This window comes from Toxotes jaculatrix, chromosome 14 (assembly GCF_017976425.1).
Source record: "Toxotes jaculatrix isolate fToxJac2 chromosome 14, fToxJac2.pri, whole genome shotgun sequence".
NCBI classification, from domain to species: domain Eukaryota; kingdom Metazoa; phylum Chordata; class Actinopteri; family Toxotidae; genus Toxotes; species Toxotes jaculatrix.
Window position 1 is genome coordinate 7,042,730 of NC_054407.1, and position 20,614 is coordinate 7,063,343.

General features: G+C 42.2%; 6 protein-coding genes and 1 non-coding gene across 8 annotated transcripts; 2 read left to right on the forward strand and 5 right to left on the reverse strand.

Moving 5' to 3' along the window:
• Window positions 1–156: 156 nt before the first annotated feature.
• rpl37a (ribosomal protein L37a) lies at window positions 157–2,232 on the reverse strand. Its single transcript, XM_041054337.1, has 4 exons — window positions 2,170–2,232; window positions 1,480–1,608; window positions 1,209–1,291; window positions 157–322 (listed from the first exon to the last, which is right to left on the reverse strand). The coding sequence occupies exons 1-4, from the start codon at window positions 2,170–2,172 to the stop codon at window positions 259–261; spliced, it is 279 nt and encodes a 92-aa protein (XP_040910271.1). The 5' UTR covers window positions 2,173–2,232; the 3' UTR covers window positions 157–258.
• Window positions 2,233–2,468: 236 nt separating this feature from the next.
• cfap410 (cilia and flagella associated protein 410) lies at window positions 2,469–4,540 on the forward strand. The gene is made up of 7 exons (XM_041054308.1): window positions 2,469–2,668; window positions 2,794–2,812; window positions 2,928–2,974; window positions 3,097–3,326; window positions 3,578–3,728; window positions 3,850–3,949; window positions 4,037–4,540. Exons 1-7 carry the CDS (start codon window positions 2,592–2,594, stop codon window positions 4,199–4,201), a joined length of 789 nt encoding a protein of 262 aa, XP_040910242.1. The 5' UTR covers window positions 2,469–2,591; the 3' UTR covers window positions 4,202–4,540.
• Window position 4,541: 1 nt separating this feature from the next.
• On the reverse strand, window positions 4,542–8,666 carry orc2 (origin recognition complex, subunit 2). Its single transcript, XM_041054307.1, has 16 exons — window positions 8,562–8,666; window positions 8,217–8,288; window positions 7,959–8,114; window positions 7,499–7,585; window positions 7,270–7,359; window positions 7,137–7,168; window positions 6,960–7,017; window positions 6,537–6,844; window positions 6,335–6,444; window positions 6,063–6,195; window positions 5,805–5,901; window positions 5,588–5,734; window positions 5,332–5,503; window positions 5,182–5,243; window positions 4,962–5,080; window positions 4,542–4,858 (listed from the first exon to the last, which is right to left on the reverse strand). The coding sequence occupies exons 2-16, from the start codon at window positions 8,284–8,286 to the stop codon at window positions 4,775–4,777; spliced, it is 1,725 nt and encodes a 574-aa protein (XP_040910241.1). The 5' UTR covers window positions 8,287–8,288; window positions 8,562–8,666; the 3' UTR covers window positions 4,542–4,774.
• A 217-nt stretch (window positions 8,667–8,883) lies between these two features.
• zgc:162816 (uncharacterized protein LOC571260 homolog) lies at window positions 8,884–12,931 on the reverse strand. Its single transcript, XM_041055432.1, has 10 exons — window positions 12,746–12,931; window positions 11,817–11,972; window positions 11,594–11,723; window positions 11,047–11,197; window positions 10,785–10,965; window positions 10,209–10,327; window positions 9,977–10,103; window positions 9,685–9,747; window positions 9,498–9,603; window positions 8,884–9,406 (listed from the first exon to the last, which is right to left on the reverse strand). Exons 2-10 carry the CDS (start codon window positions 11,960–11,962, stop codon window positions 9,317–9,319), a joined length of 1,113 nt encoding a protein of 370 aa, XP_040911366.1. The 5' UTR covers window positions 11,963–11,972; window positions 12,746–12,931; the 3' UTR covers window positions 8,884–9,316.
• A 207-nt stretch (window positions 12,932–13,138) lies between these two features.
• On the reverse strand, window positions 13,139–16,193 carry LOC121193256 (ciliogenesis associated TTC17 interacting protein). The gene is made up of 9 exons (XM_041055478.1): window positions 15,883–16,193; window positions 15,467–15,652; window positions 15,300–15,355; window positions 15,066–15,152; window positions 14,556–14,723; window positions 14,339–14,463; window positions 13,896–13,972; window positions 13,733–13,800; window positions 13,139–13,637 (listed from the first exon to the last, which is right to left on the reverse strand). Exons 1-9 carry the CDS (start codon window positions 15,998–16,000, stop codon window positions 13,473–13,475), a joined length of 1,050 nt encoding a protein of 349 aa, XP_040911412.1. The 5' UTR covers window positions 16,001–16,193; the 3' UTR covers window positions 13,139–13,472.
• A 579-nt stretch (window positions 16,194–16,772) lies between these two features.
• On the reverse strand, window positions 16,773–19,325 carry LOC121192623 (caspase-8-like). 2 transcript variants are annotated; one of them, XM_041054371.1, is made up of 6 exons: window positions 19,242–19,325; window positions 18,470–18,816; window positions 18,294–18,328; window positions 17,923–18,028; window positions 17,279–17,825; window positions 16,773–17,108 (listed from the first exon to the last, which is right to left on the reverse strand). In XM_041054371.1, the coding sequence occupies exons 2-6, from the start codon at window positions 18,807–18,809 to the stop codon at window positions 16,961–16,963; spliced, it is 1,176 nt and encodes a 391-aa protein (XP_040910305.1). In that variant the 5' UTR covers window positions 18,810–18,816; window positions 19,242–19,325; the 3' UTR covers window positions 16,773–16,960. The 2 variants fall into 2 exon arrangements, with proteins under 2 accessions (XP_040910305.1, XP_040910304.1); XM_041054370.1 differs by having other exon boundaries at window positions 18,264–18,328.
• Window positions 19,326–19,599: 274 nt separating this feature from the next.
• trnae-cuc lies at window positions 19,600–19,671 on the forward strand. Its single transcript has one exon. It is a non-coding gene; the product is annotated as a tRNA-Glu (tRNA).
• The last annotated feature ends 943 nt before the right edge of the window (window positions 19,672–20,614 follow it).

The window sequence follows — 20,614 nt, forward strand, 5'->3', positions numbered from 1 at the left end:
CAAAACGTAGGCCAGGAGATGAGAGTTGTGCTGCCTATCATGGTACATCTTAACTTTCAGTCTGAACTCCAGTGCATATTTCTTGTATATATAGCAGAAACGTTTTGATTTTACTACTAAATTATAAACCAGATGTACAAAGACACAAACAAAGGATTCCGCTCCAGACCGCTTTATTTTTGGACGCTGTGGCCATGTCCAGGTTGGTTAAGTTATAGAAAACAAAGTCCCAAAACCACCAGCGATCATTGCACTGGTTTACTGGTCCTTCAGCTCCTTCAATCTCCTGATTGCAGACTTGACTGTGACAGCGGAAGTTGTGCTGAAAAAGGAAAAAAAAAAACAAAACACTATTTACAAAAGGTGCATTTTAATGAATACAGCAACTTAAACACCCAGAAATCATCCAGCACATTTCCACGGTCACAGAAAGTTTGTTTCTCAACTGGAGCATGTCTCTCCTTAATTTGAAAAACTGTTGCAAAAAACATTGGCACTGCTCCATTTACAGGCATGCAAATAAATTTATTATTAATTTAAGTGCTTTTTAATTACTGACATCATCTACACAAAATAATCAAGAAAATCTGGTGTCTGGGTGTTTTAAATTTCTTATGATCTTTTTAATACTGCAATTTCCTAAACTCAAGCACATGCAAAGTTCACATTAAAGTATGCAAAGGTTTCAACTTAGGTCCTCTTGCTCTCAACTTGTCAAACACCCTTAATGAGACTTTCCAGACAGCAGTCCCTTACAGTATACGGGCAATTAGATATGTGCAGTCACAGGAATGATTCATTGGAAAAAACTGATAAATAACTTCATGGTTCACTGATTTTGTGGAATAACGACTGATTTTAGGTGTTGTAGCTTTGCTCAAAATCCAATCTTCATTTTCCATATTATGGTCTGGCAATGATGAATACACTGCTCCCTACGGAATCATCATTGATTAATTCCAATTTCTAAAAAGAAAACTGGATGCTGTCCTGGAAATGTCAGGTATCTCAAACAACCGACTAAATTTAGTTTCTAAATTATTTGAACAGAGAACTTTACCATGTAGTTGCTGGATTATGCTTCTTATGTACAAAACCTAGCCCAGAGTTGAGAACAAGTTCCTTTTTTACAGTCAGTATAAAGTCCAAAAAAAATGAGCTTTTTGAAAACATATCCAAAGCAACAATTTCAGGAAAAGGAAACCTACTTGTAAGTCCAGGCGCCTCCAGCCACTGTCTTCTTGCAGGACCCACAGTGCCAGATACCAACAGCCCTCCTCTTCATTTTGGTCTGTAAATACATAATAAGCATATTGACAACATATGAAAGGGAACCATGTCAATCTATCCAGATGCAACGTCCACACTTCATCATATCTGTGTGCACTTCAACCATTAACATCTGTGCCATCATCATTAGATTAATGTCATGAATTGATTACAGCACGATCTTTAAGTGATCCCTCGGGCTGTCCTTACCTTGCCACAGAAAGAGCAGGTGTATTTAGCATGCTGAGAGATTTCAATTTTCTTCACCATCTTCCTCAGCGACGCGCCGTAACGCGTGCCGTATTTACCAACGATCCCCACCTTCTTGGTGCGCTTGGCCTGTGGACAGCATGAACACACAGGAAGATAGAATGACACAATCGCAACAAATATCAATCACATATTTTATGTTTGCCATCAGCAGAAACCGTTGAACCAGTGAGAGTGAACCTCTCTCACCAGTGCTGTAACTAACTACCGGTATCCTACACAAGCGGCTTCTTAGCAAGCTAGCTAACTTCAACCAATTCAAATGCCCCGATTTAGGTTTAGAGACGACGAATTCCATTTAGACACGAGGCAAGCAAATTCACTTCACATCAAAAACGGCGGGTCCTCTGAACGAGCACCGAATACAATACTTAACAACCGACACACAGCTAATAGGACTAAACCGCCCGGTACTCGGACCCAAGTAGATATAGCAATGGTGGCAGCCATTTCTGTCATAGGAACATGAAAACATCGTTTTTGATGTTGATGCAATCACAAAACCAACTCAAAAAGGCTCAGGTCTGACAAAGGAGAACACCGCAAAGCATATGGATGTGTAATTGTATAATTTACAACACAGAAAATGTTAGATTGACATGGATTGGGAAGGGGACATTCTCCACTCACCATAGTTTCAGTGGAGACGTAGGTCCAAAGAGGGATTGCTTACCGCGCAGGCGCGATTTACCCAGTCCGTTTGTGCTGCATTGTGGGACTTTGAGTTTTCGAGCAGTGTAGAAATGATGCATTAAAATAAAACAGCGCTTAAAACAAATAGTAAGGCAATGAATTGTTTCTGTTATATATGGTAAACAAGAATGGACAAAAATCTTCAAAAGTACAAAATATTATGAAGGAAATTAATTAACCCGTAACTAAGGACGCTTCACTAAACTTGCGCATGCGTATTCTTGTGGTGGACGACAACATCCCTGCTGCTGAGTTGCAATGTTCGTTCACTTTGCTTGTCATAATGCGGGTTTTGTTGTTTGTGAAGATATAGTACTTTGAAAATATTCTCTCTTGTGGACTGAGTTAGGTGATATATTATGAAGCTGTCACGGAAACTGGTTCTCGCTAAGGCTAAGGCCTCCGACTTGGACAGCGTGAAGAAGCTGAACTGCTGGTAAGTGTTTACATTTCAGCAGACCACTAATTTAGTTTTCAGTTTATATGCTGATGGTCGACGTTCACAGGTAGTTATTTTTGCGTGTGTTGCATTCGTGGTAACGTTACGTTTCATTTTTGCAGGGGATGCAACCTAACTGATGTGAGTACAGCTGTAAATCGTATGTGCTCTGAAACTGAATCCACTCTTCGTTTTCTCTTATTTAAGTTGTATGTATGCTGTAATATAAGTGTTCCCTTATACTCTGTCTTCCCAGATTTCTATCTTCTCTCAAATCCCCAACATTAAGGTGCTGACACTGAGGTTGGTCTGACACACATATGCAGTCATGTTACTGTTAACACTGACATACTGTTGCACTTGCACTGAATCATTTTGGATGAATAATGAGTCCTGGCTGCGATCGTCTTTCTCTTTCCCCGTAGTGTCAACAGCATCTCGTCTCTCGCTCCTCTGGCTGGCTGTCTGTCTCTGTGTGAGCTCTACCTGAGGAGGAACCTGATTCCTTCACTCTCTGAGCTCTCTCACCTTCGCCTTTTGACACGTCTCAGAGTGCTCTGGTTGGCTGAGAACCCCTGTTGTGGAACAGAGTCCAGCCATTATCGTCTGACTGTCCTGCGCTGCCTGCCTCGTCTCCAGAAGCTTGACAACCAGGGTAAGTGTGCAGTGTCTTTACAACACGTCCCATTTAAAACAGAAGCATTCAGATCTTTATCAGCAGCTATGAATACATGTTCCCTGTTGTCATGAAATTGTAAATGTTTAAATTTCCATGTGTGCTTAAAAGTTAAGGTTATAGGTTTATTCTTGACCTTGGAAACAGCAGTTGACAAAACAATCTCACCCAGAGAAGCTCTACTTTGAAGAGCTCATACCTGTGTGTGTGTGTATGTTTTGTGTGTGCAGTAGTGACAGAGGATGAGATTGCACTAGCGATGATAGAGGGTGATGTGGTCACCACCCCGCCAGGCAGTGTCCAAAACCAGCTGTCTGCAAACGGACCTCCAGAAGCGGAGACAGAAAATGACGCACTCAACTACAACATGGTGGAGACCAAGTAAGCCTTATGGTTATACACTAACACCCACAGAAATGAAACATGCCTTAGCTGAAAACAACTGTCAAAGTAATGGACACATACTGAGATAAAAAAAAAAAATCTCTTTTTTTGTTTTTAGTAAAATCAGGCAAGAGTTGGGGATGAAGCCTCTGTCCAGAGACAAATTCTCCTCTCTTTCCTCTCCATCAGCCAGAGAAACTAAATCATCAATAAAAAAGGTAGCCTCTTATCTCTGAACAGTGCTTCCCTAAAACTCAGAGGACTCATGTTAGCCATTAACTGATCGCTTTGACTTTATTTTCCAGACACACACTCTTGATGCAGTTCTTCTGCTGCTGAACGACTTGGATGAAGAGGAGCTTCGCATTGTACACACAGCTACGCAGAACAGACTCCAGACTTACACACTGGACCCAGAAACACTGAAAGATTCAGTGCAGACACAGAAAACTGCCGACGTCCAACACTGAAACATTTCACAGTACGTGCTCAGGGCCAAACTTCTCACTCCCCTTTTTCCATCTAAACCAAAATCTCTTCCTCAGAGATTAGAAACAGTGTCCACACCCCCCCCCCCTGCCCTTTTCTCCTGATTCCAATAAGCATGATATGGGATTTCATTTCACTGACCCTTTTCCTTTTTGTGGTCCTGTTTTCACATGTGGAAGAGTACTTAATAACTTCCTCTGCTTTCTGTCTTTTTTTTTTATAGCAGCATGCCTTCCTGCCTTGTAAGAACAAAGAATGTATGTTTTGCTAAATGTAAATCTATTTCTGTAATTAGAGAGAATAAATTGCAATGCATTAACTTTCAATGTTGAATTTACTTACGCAGATGTTCGCAGAAAACATACATACATTCAGACAGTGTGAATATCACAGTGTCCTAAAGGGCATTTAGGACAACTCAATACATTTCATCAGTAAATGGATTTAAACCATTCATTTAAACTGTGCAGAGCCTGTAAGCCGGGCACATGTCTCATATCAGGTGTAACTGGGCCTTTATATCAGCGACAACAGAAGTCTAAAGCGTCCTCTTTTCAGTCACCCTCCTCGTTCTCCAGGAAATCCATCAATGTGCTCGCGTCCACAGCAACAATCAGGTACTCCACTCCATCTGCACCCTGGAGAATCATGGGAATAATTGTAAGCGAGAGACACTAGGATCTACAAAGAGTTATGGCACTGAGTAAGAGCTGAGACGTCTAAAATGAAAGAGAGCTCCACCTTGCGCGTCCGTATCAGTTTGTGGTCTCTGAACTCAGTCAGCTGAGTCCTCAGTGTGAGGTCAGAGTTGACCAAGAACGCCTCTCGACAACGCTGGTAGAAATCTTGGAAGGACAATCCTGCACATAGAGACAGGAAAACACTGCAATCATTTCGCAATCAAGTCACATTTAGGGAATTTTTTTTTTTTTGCATTTGCAAGTTTTTAATGCGTGTGCACCTGTATATGAAGGATTGTCTTTGTTTTCCAGCTGGAATTTCACCAGAAGCTTGAAGATTCCTCTGCAAAAAAGAAAGAAAAAAGACTCACCCATGAAGAACTCAAGCATTAGCCAGTTAACAGCTCATTATATCAGCGGGTATTTGGTACCTTGCATTGGGTGTCAAGCTGCGGAGCACATGTGTGAGGGAGGACAGAGCGAGCGCGCCTGTCTGCTGCACCAGGAGAGAGTTTTCATACGACGTCTCCTCTGCGTAGTGCTGGAACGTCACACACTCCCACCACAGCCAGTTAAACTGACTCTGCTTAAACTGGTCCCACACTGGAAACACACAGGAGGGATTCAGCTGCAAGGGTGCATTTCAACATAATTAACTCTGCAGTACACACACTTACTAACACCCACCCAGTGGAGCGTTGATGTGGTCTAAAGAAGCCACTAAGTGCAGGTTTGGGAGAGATGCCAGCTGCCCCAGAGCACTCTGGGTCTTCTCTCCTCGCAGCATTGGTCCATCGATATTATGGATGATCAGGTACACATGAAGATCTGGGCCTACAAGAACATGCTTTATTGTAAAACACACATAATTTCAACACAAGCTATGTGACAGAGACACACTCACTGTCTTTAAGGGTCTGAGTGATGAACTGGATCTGGTCTGAGGGTGTTCGGAAACTTCCCTGGTGCTCTAGAACCTCACAGGTCAGAGCATTTAAGATCTGTAACAAAAGCACATATAAAGAAAACAAAGAAAATACAACTTTATTAATATTGTGTCAGTTTCTTCTTTAAAATATAAGAGTGTCATTTTGGCTGTAGTTCCACTCCTGCTCCTATTTTAGTCTCTGTAGTGTTTTTGTGTAGTGTGTAGGATACTGACTGATTTAAGAGTAATGGATGGGAAGAATCCATTAACCACCAGGTGGATTTCTTGAGCCAAGTGAGACACACGGAAGTCCTCCAGCAGAGCCTTTTTGCTGCCCAAACCGTAGACCAGCACACTGAAGCCCAACCTACACACAAACACACACACACACACACACACACACACACACACACACACACACACACACACGCAAAGAGACATTTTCAGTCTTGTACCCATTTTAGAATTACAAAGCTACAAATAAAGAAAGCGCAAACCACACTCACTGTAACTGTAACATCCATTTGCTAAAGTGCTTTCGGTGTTTGCTGTGCAGCTGCTGGATCTCTTTTGAGTAGCAGGACGGCTTTCCCTCTAAGAGCCGCACCAACGTCTCCTGCAAACACAGAATAAGGATAAACTCCACCACAAAAACCTGTGAGAGCAGGAATATGTGTACATTTAGACTCCTGGCTGTTATGTACGGACCCTGTCGAGTTTAGGGGTGTGTAAACGCTCGAGGGTGCGGTCTGATGTCAAGACTTTTGAACTGCCATGGGCCTCAAAGTACTCCTCAACCATAGTGGGCTGGTTGACAGGTTCAGAGGTGTTCTTGCTCTTCTTGGCAGGAGTCTTGTAGAGAGCTGCAGATAAACCTTTACTGGGTGTTCTTGGAGTCTTCAGATTCTCCTTATCCTCTTTCTTTACTTTCTGCTCTTCCTCCATCCCATCTTCATCCTCCTCCCCAGAGTCTGAGGGCGACAGCTCACTGTCGCTGTCTGACCGAAGGCTCGGTGCTGAAAAAAGCAAACAACCTTAGATAATAACTAAAGTCTAAGTTACCTAAGTTACCATGCTTTACGTACTGTAACAGTAAAAGAAGCTGCTTTCATTATAACACAACAAACTCACTTGTCATTCTCTTCCTGAGTCTGTGGGGTGTTGTTGAGACAAACTGGACCTTCTTGCTCTGTCACACAAAAATCAAAGGTTACACTGAGAAAACATCTCTTCACATAGCAGCTGAGCTACCTAACCAAACCTCAGAGAAAAAATGGCAGCAAAAAGACACATTTCTTTTAGTCTCACCCTCTGTGGAGTCCTGCTTTCACCTCTGTGGTCTAGATAGATAGAAAGAGAGAGAGAGAGCAGACTTAGTTGTATGGAAATGGACACAGGATTGAATGTACACAGAGAGACTGTCAGAATGTACTGTACTCACGACGGCCTGTTCGGGTGGGAGTGGAGGGTTCAACATTTGGGGTGCTGCTGAAGGTTACGCTTTTCCCAGGGGTCCGTGCCAACTCACTTGCTATGAATAAAAACACAAAAACAAAGCTTGTAACACCCTAAAAACCAAATTAATAATCATCTAATAAATTTAGTTTATGCTATACAATGCAAGAAGGTTTGTGTATATAATATAGTGTGTGACTAGAAGCGGCACTCACCAGTCTGGGCCATGCTGTGGCCTCGTTTAACCTTCTGAAAAGTGAAAATGGAGGATCCAGCCACTCTGGACATACCCTCCTCATCCTCTGTAAAACCAAGAAAACAAAACAAAACAAAAAATAAAAACCAAAGCACGTCTTAGTATTCTTTTTATATCATCAGCAGCACTCGTGCTAATGTAGGCTGTACCACAAAGAATCGGAGGTGGTGTATGAGTGCCACAACTGACCACTTGTGGTGGTCATCTGTGTGTTAATACACTACACTAGAAGCACTTCTCAGTAAAACACAACAGCAACAAAAACCACAGCTTCCACGACAGATCAACACCTCCCTAAAACCGTTTCAACAAAAACTATCATTAATATCATAACCTTAATGAAAGTATTATTATTGCATTCCTTTCAGTTAAACATATCTTATAAATTGGCAACTGACTCTTTCAGCTGTCTCACTCACCTTCTGTATTGTCTGTTCCCAAAGCTTGGATATAATTCTGCTCATCAAAGGCTCCGTTTTCATCCCCTCCGTCTTCTGCGTCCTCTCTGGCCCTCCGTCCGGCTGGACTCTTAAACGTTACCATCTTCTGGACAGACCCACCGTGGCTCTGCACACCTTGTAACACACACGGGCAGGACGTTAGCGAGACAGAGACAGTCACACAGCTCCTCATAACCGAGAGCATTTAAACAAGAAGGAGGAGGAAAGTGTCCATACCCTCCTGTTTGTCCACGATGTGCTCCAGAACATCTCCATCACCGATGAACTTCACCTCCAACACACTCATGACTGCGGGGACAAAGACAACAAAGACAACACACAGCGTGACGGAAGCTGCCGTTTAACGCTATGATACACATACAGACGTGTATTTCTATAGGTTGTATGTTTTACTGCGATCAAAGGTTTTTAACTCAGTGAGGTTCAGTCCTTCATGGTAACCACATTAGACTGTTAGCTGCCGGTGTAACGTTGACCAGCCAGCTACTACAAACCACGGCTGTTTGCTAAAAGTCTCAAAGCGGAACCGTTTTCAAACGTGTGTGAACTGAGGTAACTTACTCGATAATGTCTGTATCGCCCACGGAAAATGTAAACAAAGCCCTCACAACCTGAGATCTACACCGGGAGACGGTGTGACAACTTTCCGCGCCATCCTCCTGAAGTTTTTAAACCACGTGACAAGTGAAAGGTCAGACGGCGACCAATCACAACGCCCGCGTCCGAGCGAAAACGCAATTTCCCAGAATGCGCTTCGCAGCCTGAACCTTCTCACTGCAGAGCAGTTTCACCGTGAGATTATTTGTAATGAGTGAAAAATGAATTAAGTTTTATTATCAATAATTATAATATAACAACAACAAAAAACAATAATAATGAAAATTCAGATTTATTAAAAGATGTTATTTAAAAAACTTAACATAATGATTTTTCTCTATAATTAGGACATCAGCTTTAGAACTAGGATGAGATACTTGGAAAAGAAAATGGTCAATAAGGACAGCAAAAATTTTATTCAGAAACAATTAATCATAATGTCTGTAATGGTGACCCACATCACTTCAGAGAAATGTGGGGAATAGGTCTACAAAAGGTACTTTGAAATACATCTGCACTTCTAACATGGAATTATACTCTATTATTCATATCCATTGTTAGCACCAGATGAACAGAGGAAAAAAGAGGTGAATAATCTCCAACCATTTTCATCCACTAGTTATGAATTCAACTACAGGTGGCACGAGTTGCTCCAAGAAGTCCTTCCTTCAGGGTTAATCTAGCTAGCCTAACAAAGTTATGTATGAGTAAACAGCTGTTCACCACCCGCGAGTGGGTGTCCACCTCCCCAGCAGACGGCCCTCAGAGTGCACATGGTACACGGGATGCATCGCTGCTGTTGCACAAGACTAGAAAAAAAATCATCAGAGATGGTCAGACAGGAGGAGAGTGACACGATAAAACTGGTGAAGCAGTTACTGCACATAAAAGAGTACTAACATGGTAGGGGATCAGTGTGAGCAGCGAGCCGAGGGGGTATTTGCTGTAGTCCAGCTGTCCTGAGATAGGCTCCACTCTACCATGCTCCTGAGTCATAGACAACAACCTGGAGGGAAGAGTGTCTCATCAGAACCTCAGTCACACTTAAGATTATCACTGAAGTTAGAGGGAAGAGTAGTTGCATTACTTGAGGTTCGGATGCCCTTCAATCACAGCATATCCAGTGGGAAGTTTTCCAGCTCCATCCAGACTAAGAGCGGTGAGCAACAGCAAATGAAAGGTTATGTCAGAACCAAGCTTACAGTCAGTAATGTAGTGGTAAGTAAAAAGGTGAGTGATATATTAGCTTCACTACACTTCATTACAAATGCGTTTGATTTACATTAATGTGTCTGTTGTCAGTCTAAAATAGTCTAAGTATTACATTTACTTGTCCAATCTGCAAATACAAGCAGGGTAAATGACACTAATGAAGGCACCTGATTCCAGTCCATCCACAGTCAATCAGGAGCTGGTTCCTGTGAGGACAGTGTCCAATGACCCTCGTCAAAACCCTCACAGCGACGTCCTCCAGACTGCACGAGCCAATCACAGACTGCTGCACATCTAAAACCCACCACATATGATCACAGCTTTCTGTTTGATTTTTTCGTCATCATGTTGAGCTCAACCGAAAACCTGATGCAACTACAAGTACATCCATCCACACACCGTAGAACACATAGTTTCCAGGATGCACCTCACTGAGCTGCGCCATGTCTTTGACTGGGTGACTACAGGAAGGGGTGGAGCCAATGCTGGACTTACAGGAGATGCCAACGGCCTTCAGTCTGCCAGAAACAAACCCAGAGAAGTAAAATTAATGATCATATCAGTACAGCATTCATCTAAATCCATCCAATACATATAAAACGGTATGTATTTGTAAGTGTATTTTACCCCATTTAGGGAAAAGCTGTAACACAACACTGGCATATTATCTTAAAAAGTTGATCTGGTGAATGTATAAGCAAATAGTTGCCTATTTACAGACTCAGCAGACATGGAGCATTCATGTGTGGAGGGTTTAACGCTCTGTAGTGCTGAGGGGAACTGCAGAGTGATAAAATCACTGCAACTAAGGAAAAAGGTAAAAGTGTAAATAAGCAAGGTTTATGTAGTGTTTCTCACTCCACACCTCTGACTTGTGGGAACTGTAAAGTTCTTTCTTATTAACTTTGCTCTCCTTTGTTCTACAATCATGGCTAAGTGCAGTGGTACACACCAGTACCAGTTTCCTTGTCTTACTTTTCCATGAACTGCAGAGTCAGGCCGGTGGTTTCCTGTGCGACAGTCTGTATTTGCTCCGCTCCTCTGCAGCTGTAGGTGTTCCCGCAGTGAGCGTACACTCCTGTTAGCTGCACACCTTCCGTCTCAGCGATGGCCTGAGCCAATCTGAGCGCCTCTGGTTCTGAGTGCAGGACACCAGCTACAACAAAGAGAAAGCATACAATCAGCAGGCGCTCTGCCACTGCTGACCAGCTGCGTTGCAGTTTCCCTTCCTGTTTACCTCTCCCATTGCCACAGTCCAGTTTCAGCCAGACGTGCCACTGCCGACTGCCTTTCAGCGGCCTCTTTTTGAGCTGCTCCAGAGCATCAGGATGATCCAATAAAACCTGGAAGAGATCCAGCCTCTCTGACAGGGCTGCACAACGCTCCACCTACAACCACACATATACAGATATAAATTAGTGTCCATGGTATTTTCAGTACGACTGGAACAAAACAACTAACTAGCATATTAATTATAGTTAGTTACAATAGGTAAAATTGGTTAACTGCTTTGACCTGTATGTTGTCAATCATAATAATAATTGATTAGATGATTGGCAAGAAATGAATCAAGAATAATTTTGATCATTGCTTAGTTAAATTAATTAGTTCCACCTGTGCTTTTCCTGCTATAACGAGTCATTTCTGCAGTGAAAAAGATTAGCTGTGTCCCATTTCCATTCTACATACTTAAAATATAAAGTATGTGCTCCATGCTATTTGTCACACAGTAGAGTCTGTGTTAAAGAGAGCAGGGACACAGCTGTAGTATAAGTTGAGAGAACCTTATCAAAGGGAATAGAGTATGCATAGAGGATGTCATCAAATCCGTGGTCAGCATAGAAACAGGCTTCTGCAAGCGTGGAAACCACGATGCACCTTCGTGATCCACCCGTCATTAAGTCAGCACACTCACTAGACATGAGACACACAGACCCTATCAGTATCTCGTAAACATGACTGACATATATGAACATACTGTATGAGTGTGAGAGTGTGTATTCATACAGGGTTTTGTGTGTCTTCATGTGTGGCCGAAGCTGGACTCCCAGATTCTGACAGCGTTCGATCATCTTCTGGGCATTTCTCTTCACTTTGTCCACATCCACCACCAGAGCAGGGGTACACAGGGCTGAGAGGGGCTCCCCCTCCATACTAGCAGCACTGGAGCAAACACACACACACACACACACATAATATATAATTCTTCTGCAATTAAATGTTTGTGCATGACTGGCTTCTGTCACATACTAGTCCCAGAGTGGGTCAGCAGCAAATCAGAAAACACACGCTCTTTTTTCTAATTTTGTGTTGTGTTGCAGTGGTTATGTAATGTAGAGACCTTTAAAGTCTGACGCCGCAAGTTAAGAGTTCGGCTTTGAACTTTGGACTGCCGGTTCGATTTCTCAACCAAGCACAACGGATATGGGTGGTGGTGAAGGAGATGTGCCACCCCATGCCTCTGCGGCCATGGTTGTGGTGCCCCTAAGCAAGGCACCTTACTAGGCAGCCCCCTGCCCCAGCGTCTCTAGCGCATGTGCATGCTTGTGTGCGTGTTTCGTTCACTTGGTGTGGGTAAAATGCAGAGAATAAAATTTCTTATTCTTCAATAAATCTCAACAAATATTCATAGTACAATGTGCATGAAGATATTTATCGTTGCGCATGGCTTACCGCTTGGCAGTGATTTTAATGTTGTGGTCAGAGCTGGTACAAAATGAACTGGTTCTCGTAGGAGTTCGATACGAATCGGTTTTACTCGGGTACAGAGAGGCTCCAGTAAATAGTCATATACCTGCACTAAGGATAACTCTCGCCTTCTCATTTCTCATGTTACCAAAACTGCCAGCCACAATAATGAAATATAATATAATAACATTAAGTGAGAATGTTTAGCTTGCCGGGTAGTGACTGACATGTTTTTCCTCGGTTCTTACCTGAACTGTATGTGCTCGCTGCCGAAGGACTACAAACTCCTATAAAACTCCACTGGGTCCAGCTAATGTTGCTTAATATTGTTAAAGGATAATGAAATGTTTAGTTTTATTTTCCACTGGAAACTGGCATGTCACTTTAGTGTGTCCTGCACTCTCGTTGACGAGCTACATCCATCCCGAGTTGTGAGCACGTTACTCCTACGGTGTCCTTGAGTGGTCAAACCTCCCCACTGGATGCATCAGAATCAGTAGGCCTTCAGATACTTTGAGTAGTTTGGATTGTGTGTCTATTGTGTGTCCATGCAGTTCTTGTTGTACCTGTGTCGAGAAAGCTGTACGTAAAGTTGTTGCACACTTTATGTAATAAAACGTTCTGTTTTACATTTGTTGTACTTTTATTTTTAAAGACAGACTGTACTACACACCCTTTAATGTGACGTAGTCTGTCCGTTTTAGGTGACGTAGTTGGTTTTGACAAAGAAATCAAACATTCTCTGAATACAAGACTTGTCTGAGCTGAAAACATGAGTTGAAACAAACCAATTTCTTCAGATAGCTTAACCATGTTTCGTTTTATACTAGAAGTCTTCACTCAGAGGAAAACACAAATTCCATTTCTAAACTTCAGTGTAGGTTACAGCGATAAACAAACAAGTTATGAAAAACAGTTATGAGTTTGTGAGATGTGTCCTTGAGTGTGCTTTCAAAATGATGAGGCTGTCAGACTTTATTCTGGAGAATGGCGGGAGGCAAATGGGAGGAAGTACTCTCTGGCAAACTGGAAGACATCATCTGGTTTCCTCAGCAACAAGAACTGTAGGAAGTCAGATATGAGGGCACGAATCTCTGGATGTTGTCTCAGGTACGAGGCATGGTCTGCCTTCAGCTCCTCCTGCCACAGAGAGAAGATGAGACGTATGGAAGGAAAGATGATTATTCAGGTGCAATCAGTCCAAAGAAATTAGTCAAATATTAACCCAGTTTCACCTTTCTGTCCAAGAACTTGGAGCGCATCTGCATGTCTTCTTCCCAAACCAGGGGGACCTTGTCAAAACCTAACATCCACACACGCACATGCACAAACAACATCACTGACTCGGTTTCATTAGAAAGTCAGAGAATCAGTTATGATGTGTCTGGGATTGATTACCTTTTTCCAGCTGTGATGGCAGCTGCAGAAGCCTCATGGTAACTGGTGATCCCACCTGCACTCTGCTGGCCAAGTGTCTGATCAGAGAACATAAACTGCTAAAACAAATTGATTTATCAAGTAATACTAAAATGTATTTTCACAAAGTGATTTTGGAGCATCAAAATTATAAATGCAGGCACTTGTGGATGCAGATGTTTTCGCACACGCAAACACACGAAAAACAAGTCAACTCAAAACTCCAAGGCTGACAATAAAAAAGCAGCTGTTAAAGTTTGACAGATTTCAGTGAATTAACACACTTTTGACCAAAAATCAAGGTAACACTTAACAGAACTGTAATAGTGTAGAATCAACGGTCGTAACCCATTTGATCCACAGTGGTGGGCGGTGAGACTGTCCAAAAAGTGTAAGAGCCTGGAGAGTCAGTCATTGAACTTTACCCATCATCCAGGAAGTAGCACTGCCAGGTGGCAGGGCTGTCCTCCAGAGAGTGAACAATCCTCTCCATCCCAAATACCTCCACGGTCTTACCTCCTACCTCCAGCTGCTTTAGACCCAGCTCACTCTGAACACAAACGAACAGGCAGATGATCAGAGTTCACCCTTCAAATAAGCCACTGACTGACCAAGAAGTCTTACACAGGCGTCATTACTTACAAAGGTGGTGTGGGTGATGTGTAATCCCTGGTCGAAGGAGATGAAGGTCATGTGTTCTGGCACTTTCTTCCTCAGAGCGATCAGGCGCATCAGCAACAAGATTGAACCCTCTGTTACCAGCCCTTTTAGGACAGACATGGGATAAGAAACACTCTCCTTCGTCACCTCCTGTACACACACATTCACACACACAAAAACGGAATACACCTTACCAGGTTTGCTGACATGTCCAAGCACAATCTTTTTGGACAGCAGAGTAACACGGAGGGAGAGAACTGCCAAGTTGTAACAAGATGATATTAAGAATCTGAATTAAACTTGCTTTGAACTGCCATCAGATCTGTAAATTCCAGTTTTGTAAAATGATAGCAGCTTTGTTAAACTTTGGAGATAATGTTGTCTCAGATTTTAGGTTTATAACCACAACAAAACCATCATATTAGCCTCTATTTCACATAACTATGTTTACGAGGCCTGGCAGGTAACTCACTCTGTTGTTTCTTCTCTCACCTCCCCTACAGTGGTAACTTTATTGATCACCATCTGCCCGTCTTGCTGCACCATGTGAAACCGCTTGTCCAAACTGTGGCCTTCAATCTGAAGAAGTGCATTTAAAAACAGGAAATGCAAAACAGGAAAACAGAGGGGTGTGGCATTGCAATGAAAGGCAGATAAGGGTACAATGCCTTCATTTAGTCGAACAGCTGGTATATGGGCGAATATAAGAAGAATGCAATGACTCACCTTGACATACTCATGGTAATCCTCCTCCAGCACGTCCAGGTTAGTGGTGAGGTAGGCTTACATTGCAAATGGGAAATGTCAAAGTTATGAAGATGAAATATGACACATCTGAGAAAGGACAAAACAATGGAGAGCAATCTGTCTGGGCAGTCCCTGCCTCCCGTCACCTGTTACTGTTGTCCCACAGGGGGAGTCGTCAATGGCTCCTTGGCTCTGAGCATGCAGCAGAATACAGGGCTGCTGGACGCGGCGGGCAAAGTCCACCGTCACACTGAACTTCCCCAGGTCTCTGCCTCCCTCTGACACAGTCACCAAAGAGTCTGGAAACACACACCTCTGCAGCTCTGCGGGCTCTGAGAAAAGTGAGGGGGGACTTTAGGTCGGAACAAAAGCCTCATTGAAAAAAAAAAAAAAAAGACAACTATTTTCTGCTCATGTGAAACGAACGGTCTCCTTGCAAATTTTTACAGGTGCAACCAAAGATGTGTCAAAACCAGGTGGTGCTAACTCTCAGGCGCGCGCAGGTTCTGTTTCCTCTTCACGCTCCACACTATCCTAGAAAGTATACCGACGACTCACTCACCAATGCTGGACATGAGTGTGAGAGCTTCGTCAGACGCTTTCAGCTCCTCTCCGTGGCTGGTTCCCTCAGTCCCCGCTAAAGCACCTGCAGGAGTTTCATCTCCCAGCGGTGCTTCCATCCTTTACGCTGCCTTTATCTCAGGCAGATATCTTAGGTAGCAAAATAAGTCCCCACGTAGTTGGAACAGCTTTACAATACAGACTTTTGTCGCGGCACCTAGGTTATTTTAGTCATTTTTTTTATGGCAAACGGTCTTTTTGCGGGACTAACCCGAGCAGCCTCCTCAAACACGGAAGACGAACATATTCAAGTTGTCATGGTAACGATGTGGCTTGCACTACCGTAGAGACGAGTAAATGTGTGCAGCCGAATCTGGAAGCAAGCTACCGTAACTAACTGATCTAACGGTGTGTGGAAGGTCATCTACACCAGAAATCAAAGTTAGTCCTGATAAAAATAAATAAATAAAAAGGGAAATTCAAAATCATAATTTTAAATCAAAACTATGAGATTAAAAGCCTAAACTGACATTTACGAAATCTTAATTATGAGATTAAAAAGAGAATAATGGCAAAAAATTAAATCATGATTCAGTTATGAGAAAAAACAAGTTTTAGTTATTGTTTAACACCATAACACAGCTTGACAGTAGAAATAGAGTACACATTTGTACAAAACAAGGGCGAGTAAGGAAGTAAAGAAACAGTGATAAAACATTTTCTTTGTCAAAATGCATAGTATTCTGTAATGCCATTATTGTTTAGGGCTTTCTGAATATTTCTTTCACATCCTCCATATAAACATACATGACATCAGTCATGACATAATAAAAAAAAATCTTGTGCCATACAATACATCTATAGGCTACAGCCTCATTAAAAGTTGGACCCACTGTTGATCGTCATACTGTGAACTTAATTCTCTGACGCAAGTCTGTGACGGTATAAAAGGTGACTCACTGTGATGATTAAAAAAAATAAAAGATTCAGAAAGGAGAACAATTAAGAAAACCCTATACCTGAGATTCTTATACATTCTTAATTAAGAGATAACATTTACTTTGCATGATTTCTGGAGACTAAGCTTTGGGAGGTGACAACACAAGACTCTTCCTCAGGGTAAACCTAACTTCAGGTATCTGCTTTGCTGCACCAGGTGTCTTGGAGGCCTCTTTCTGGCTTACTTCATTGTTCACGCGTTGGAGGATGGCGGTGATCTCTTCACCCCTAAAACAAGATAGAGTATTGAAAAATAGTACAATCCCTATCCCTATAATCAAATAAACTGTACTGCATAGTTACAATTATATTATCAGATCTACAAAACATTGGTGATGTTATTTTTTTTTGATATTTCAAGCAACAACTAAATATTTAATTTTGAGTTTTGCACTTACCTCGGACAGTGCTCCTTTAGCTGCTGACACACAGATTGGACAAACCAGCTTCCATCTGTTTTGTGTCTAAATGAAACATGATCCTCAACAGTGGCGAGAGCAACCAGAACATCAGCTTCTTCTGGAATGAATGGAGAAGAATCATCATCAGGCTCCAGATCTTTTGCTAACACTCCACGCTGACTCTGAGTTCCCTGGCAGGCCTGGATCAGGAACACTTTAGGCTTGCCGGTGAGGGCTGACTGATCGGTTGCCTTGAAGGTTTTGGTTATTTGTTTAATGGACAGGGGCTTCCGATCAATCCCTAAGACGACTCTCTGTTTTCCGTGACTCAGAATGCAGCAGATGAAAGCATCTCCATGCTTAGGAGCCTGCTGAAGATCAACAAATCCGGTACCAAACCACTCCTTAACACTGAACTCCTGCAGCTGAGAGTGGTCACTCAGTGAAGCGAAGCACTTCAGTGCCCGATCCATCTGGTCCTGGGTTTGGTCTTTACACATCAGCACTCTGAACCCCAGCCAGCTGAAGACCTCTGCCAAACATTCTACAGAAAAATACATTTTTAAAAACCAGATTAGGGGGTTGTCCAATAAACATGACAATGTTGTAATGGCGGCAATGATGTCTGTTCTGTAACTTACGAGCATCTTTGTTGGTTCCACTTCTCACTGTGCCATCAATGAAATTGTCATTGTTTATAATCACACAGAGGCCGACAGGCTGGCTATTCAACTCGTACTGCTCCTCCTAAAAAACATGGGCAACAAATTAACACAAACACACAAAGGCTTTCAATTAAGACATAACTTAAATGTCTTCACTGGTTTAAATTTTACGAGGTATTACAATATTTCAAAGCAAATATTCTATATGATAAGAGAGGCTAAAAAGCATGTGAATAGAGTCTTTGAAAAGCAGACACGTCCTGTGAAGTATTTAAACCCCTTCTTGTGTCTCTTTATTAAAGCCTAATTAAACATACCGACTCAGTCACTGTTTCACCAGAACTCACTTTCATTTGCCTCTTGTTGTCTTGCGACTGACAATCTGAGGGAAGCAGAGTGAAACAGGATTACACCTCCAAACATAAAACTGACAACGTTTTTGATGAAGGCTTCAGCTTCATGTGAAAAGTGTTGAATACTGGACACAGTTATTTTGTATACCAAATTATGTACCTTGACGCACCATTGCTGTCAACTGAAGATGCTTGGACAGGTTGAGGTAAAGGGCAGGTGTCATTCTGCCGTATCTTCTTCAGCTCTGGGTAAGTTGTGGCAATATCCTCGTCAGTTTGAAGGAGGTTCAGGAAACCTTGACAGGTGTCCTCTCCTTTATTCATGATCTTATCCACGAGCTCAACGACATGCCCCTCCACATCTTCTTTGTTGATGCTTTTGAGGTTGTTGTACTCACGTTCAGTTATCAGATTATTCTCATAAACTTTGTTGAGGATTAGCTTGTAGTCTCCACTCAAAGTCTTATGAATGGCTGTTTTATTGGACCTCAGTGTTTTTTTGGCCGACATACTGAATCTGAGATGGCAAAATGGAGAAAATGACAAGAACTGGATAAACATGTTTTCCCTTTTCTAGCATCAAAGTTATGCAGAGCCACTATCACATGGCACATGGTAAATTATCATTACTGATTTTATAAGAAAGATTAAGGCAACAGGTTTTTAATTTCAAATACATTTTTTCTGATTAGAAGTATGAATTCAAAATGCGCTTAAAATATAAACTTTTATGTATTTTAAGTGTTGCTAGCTAGTAGGAATTCAAGCTATCATGTCATTTTCGATTTCCTGTCTGCACATCACGATCTCCAAACTGAAGTTACACATCCACAACCCAGCTAATTTAGCTAACGTAAACCCCTTTCTACGATAATGCGAAACATTTTAAACTAACTACTGTACTTTGAAGCTAACTGTAACACAAAGGCTTTGCTAACTTACTCTCACGAAGTTTTCCCTCCAGACGGTCCTTATCTAAGTGGTGTGCAACAGCGGAATAGATTCAGTCGGGCAGGATGTGGTGAGTGTGATACGGGCCCGCCACCTAGTGGAGGACAAGCAGTAGCTTCCTCTGAGAGGTAACAACAGAAACTCCTCCACAGGTGGCGGTAACGAGCCTCGTCGTCACCAGCACACTGGAGTGAGGTGAAAAAGACACTTACTCAGATAAGCTCCGTAAAAGCTAGGACTACTAGAGAACATGCTTCCAGGTAATGTTTCAGCAATGGAAAGACAACAAACCAACAGGGTGTCGACATATAGGAACAAATACATTTAATATGCACAATAAATGCAGCTTTCCCTGGTGGTCTAGTGGTTAGGATTCGGCGCTCTCACCGCCGCGGCCCGGGTTCGATTCCCGGTCAGGGAACGGATATGTTTTTTTTTAATTTCCGAGCACAGTCTAACAGTACGTGTACCAGCAGTAAATGGCTAACTCTGACAGTAACATCACAAATAGTCACCTTTAAGAAAAGCAGTGTTTCCTCAGAATTGTTTTGCATTTATACACAGACGCGTTTTTGTTATGTTGATTTTCTATGATTTACTGCAGGACTGTTGTATTACACTACATTGGTTCTAGATAGATGTACTTAATAAACTTGCAACTTAATGCATATATGTCTGATAAGAACAGACATATGTAACGAAGAAAGATCCCACCAGTGCGCGAACACACCATAAAATTTGGATCCACTCCCCCAGGTTCGAACGCCGATTTGAACTTTCCTGTGTGGGGGTTGCATGTTCTCCCTGTGCCTGCCTGCCTCCCACAATTCCAAATACAATGGCTAATTGGCTACTATAAATTGCCCCTAGGTGTAAGTGTGTGCCTGAGTGGTTGTCTGTCTTTGTGTGTCAGCCCTGCGATTGCCTGGCGACCAGTCCAGGGTGTAGTTGGTCAGCTGGGATAGGCTCCAGCTAAATGACATAGCCTTCTCCAAAATGCCAGGAATAAAACTCAGATGGGAAATACTGAATTATTCATTTATATATCGTTGGCTTGAAAGTGGCCAAATTTAAACATATCAAACATTTTTTTAAAGTTACTAATTTGATATTGATACCAATATTGAGTTAAGTTACAGGATCTTTTTGTGATTCAGTAACCTTTAGGAAAAAAATTGCACATTCACTTGTGTGCAAGCTGGAAAGCTTTTTTTTTTTCTTTCCTTTTCCATTGTTAAACATTTAACCCACGTCAAAAGGCGTGTCTTCTTGAGAAATTTGATAATATTTATACAAACAGTTTCCCTTTTTCGTCAGCTTCCTAATTCATCATGCTTTGTGCTGGAACCTTTGCTCAAACTTTA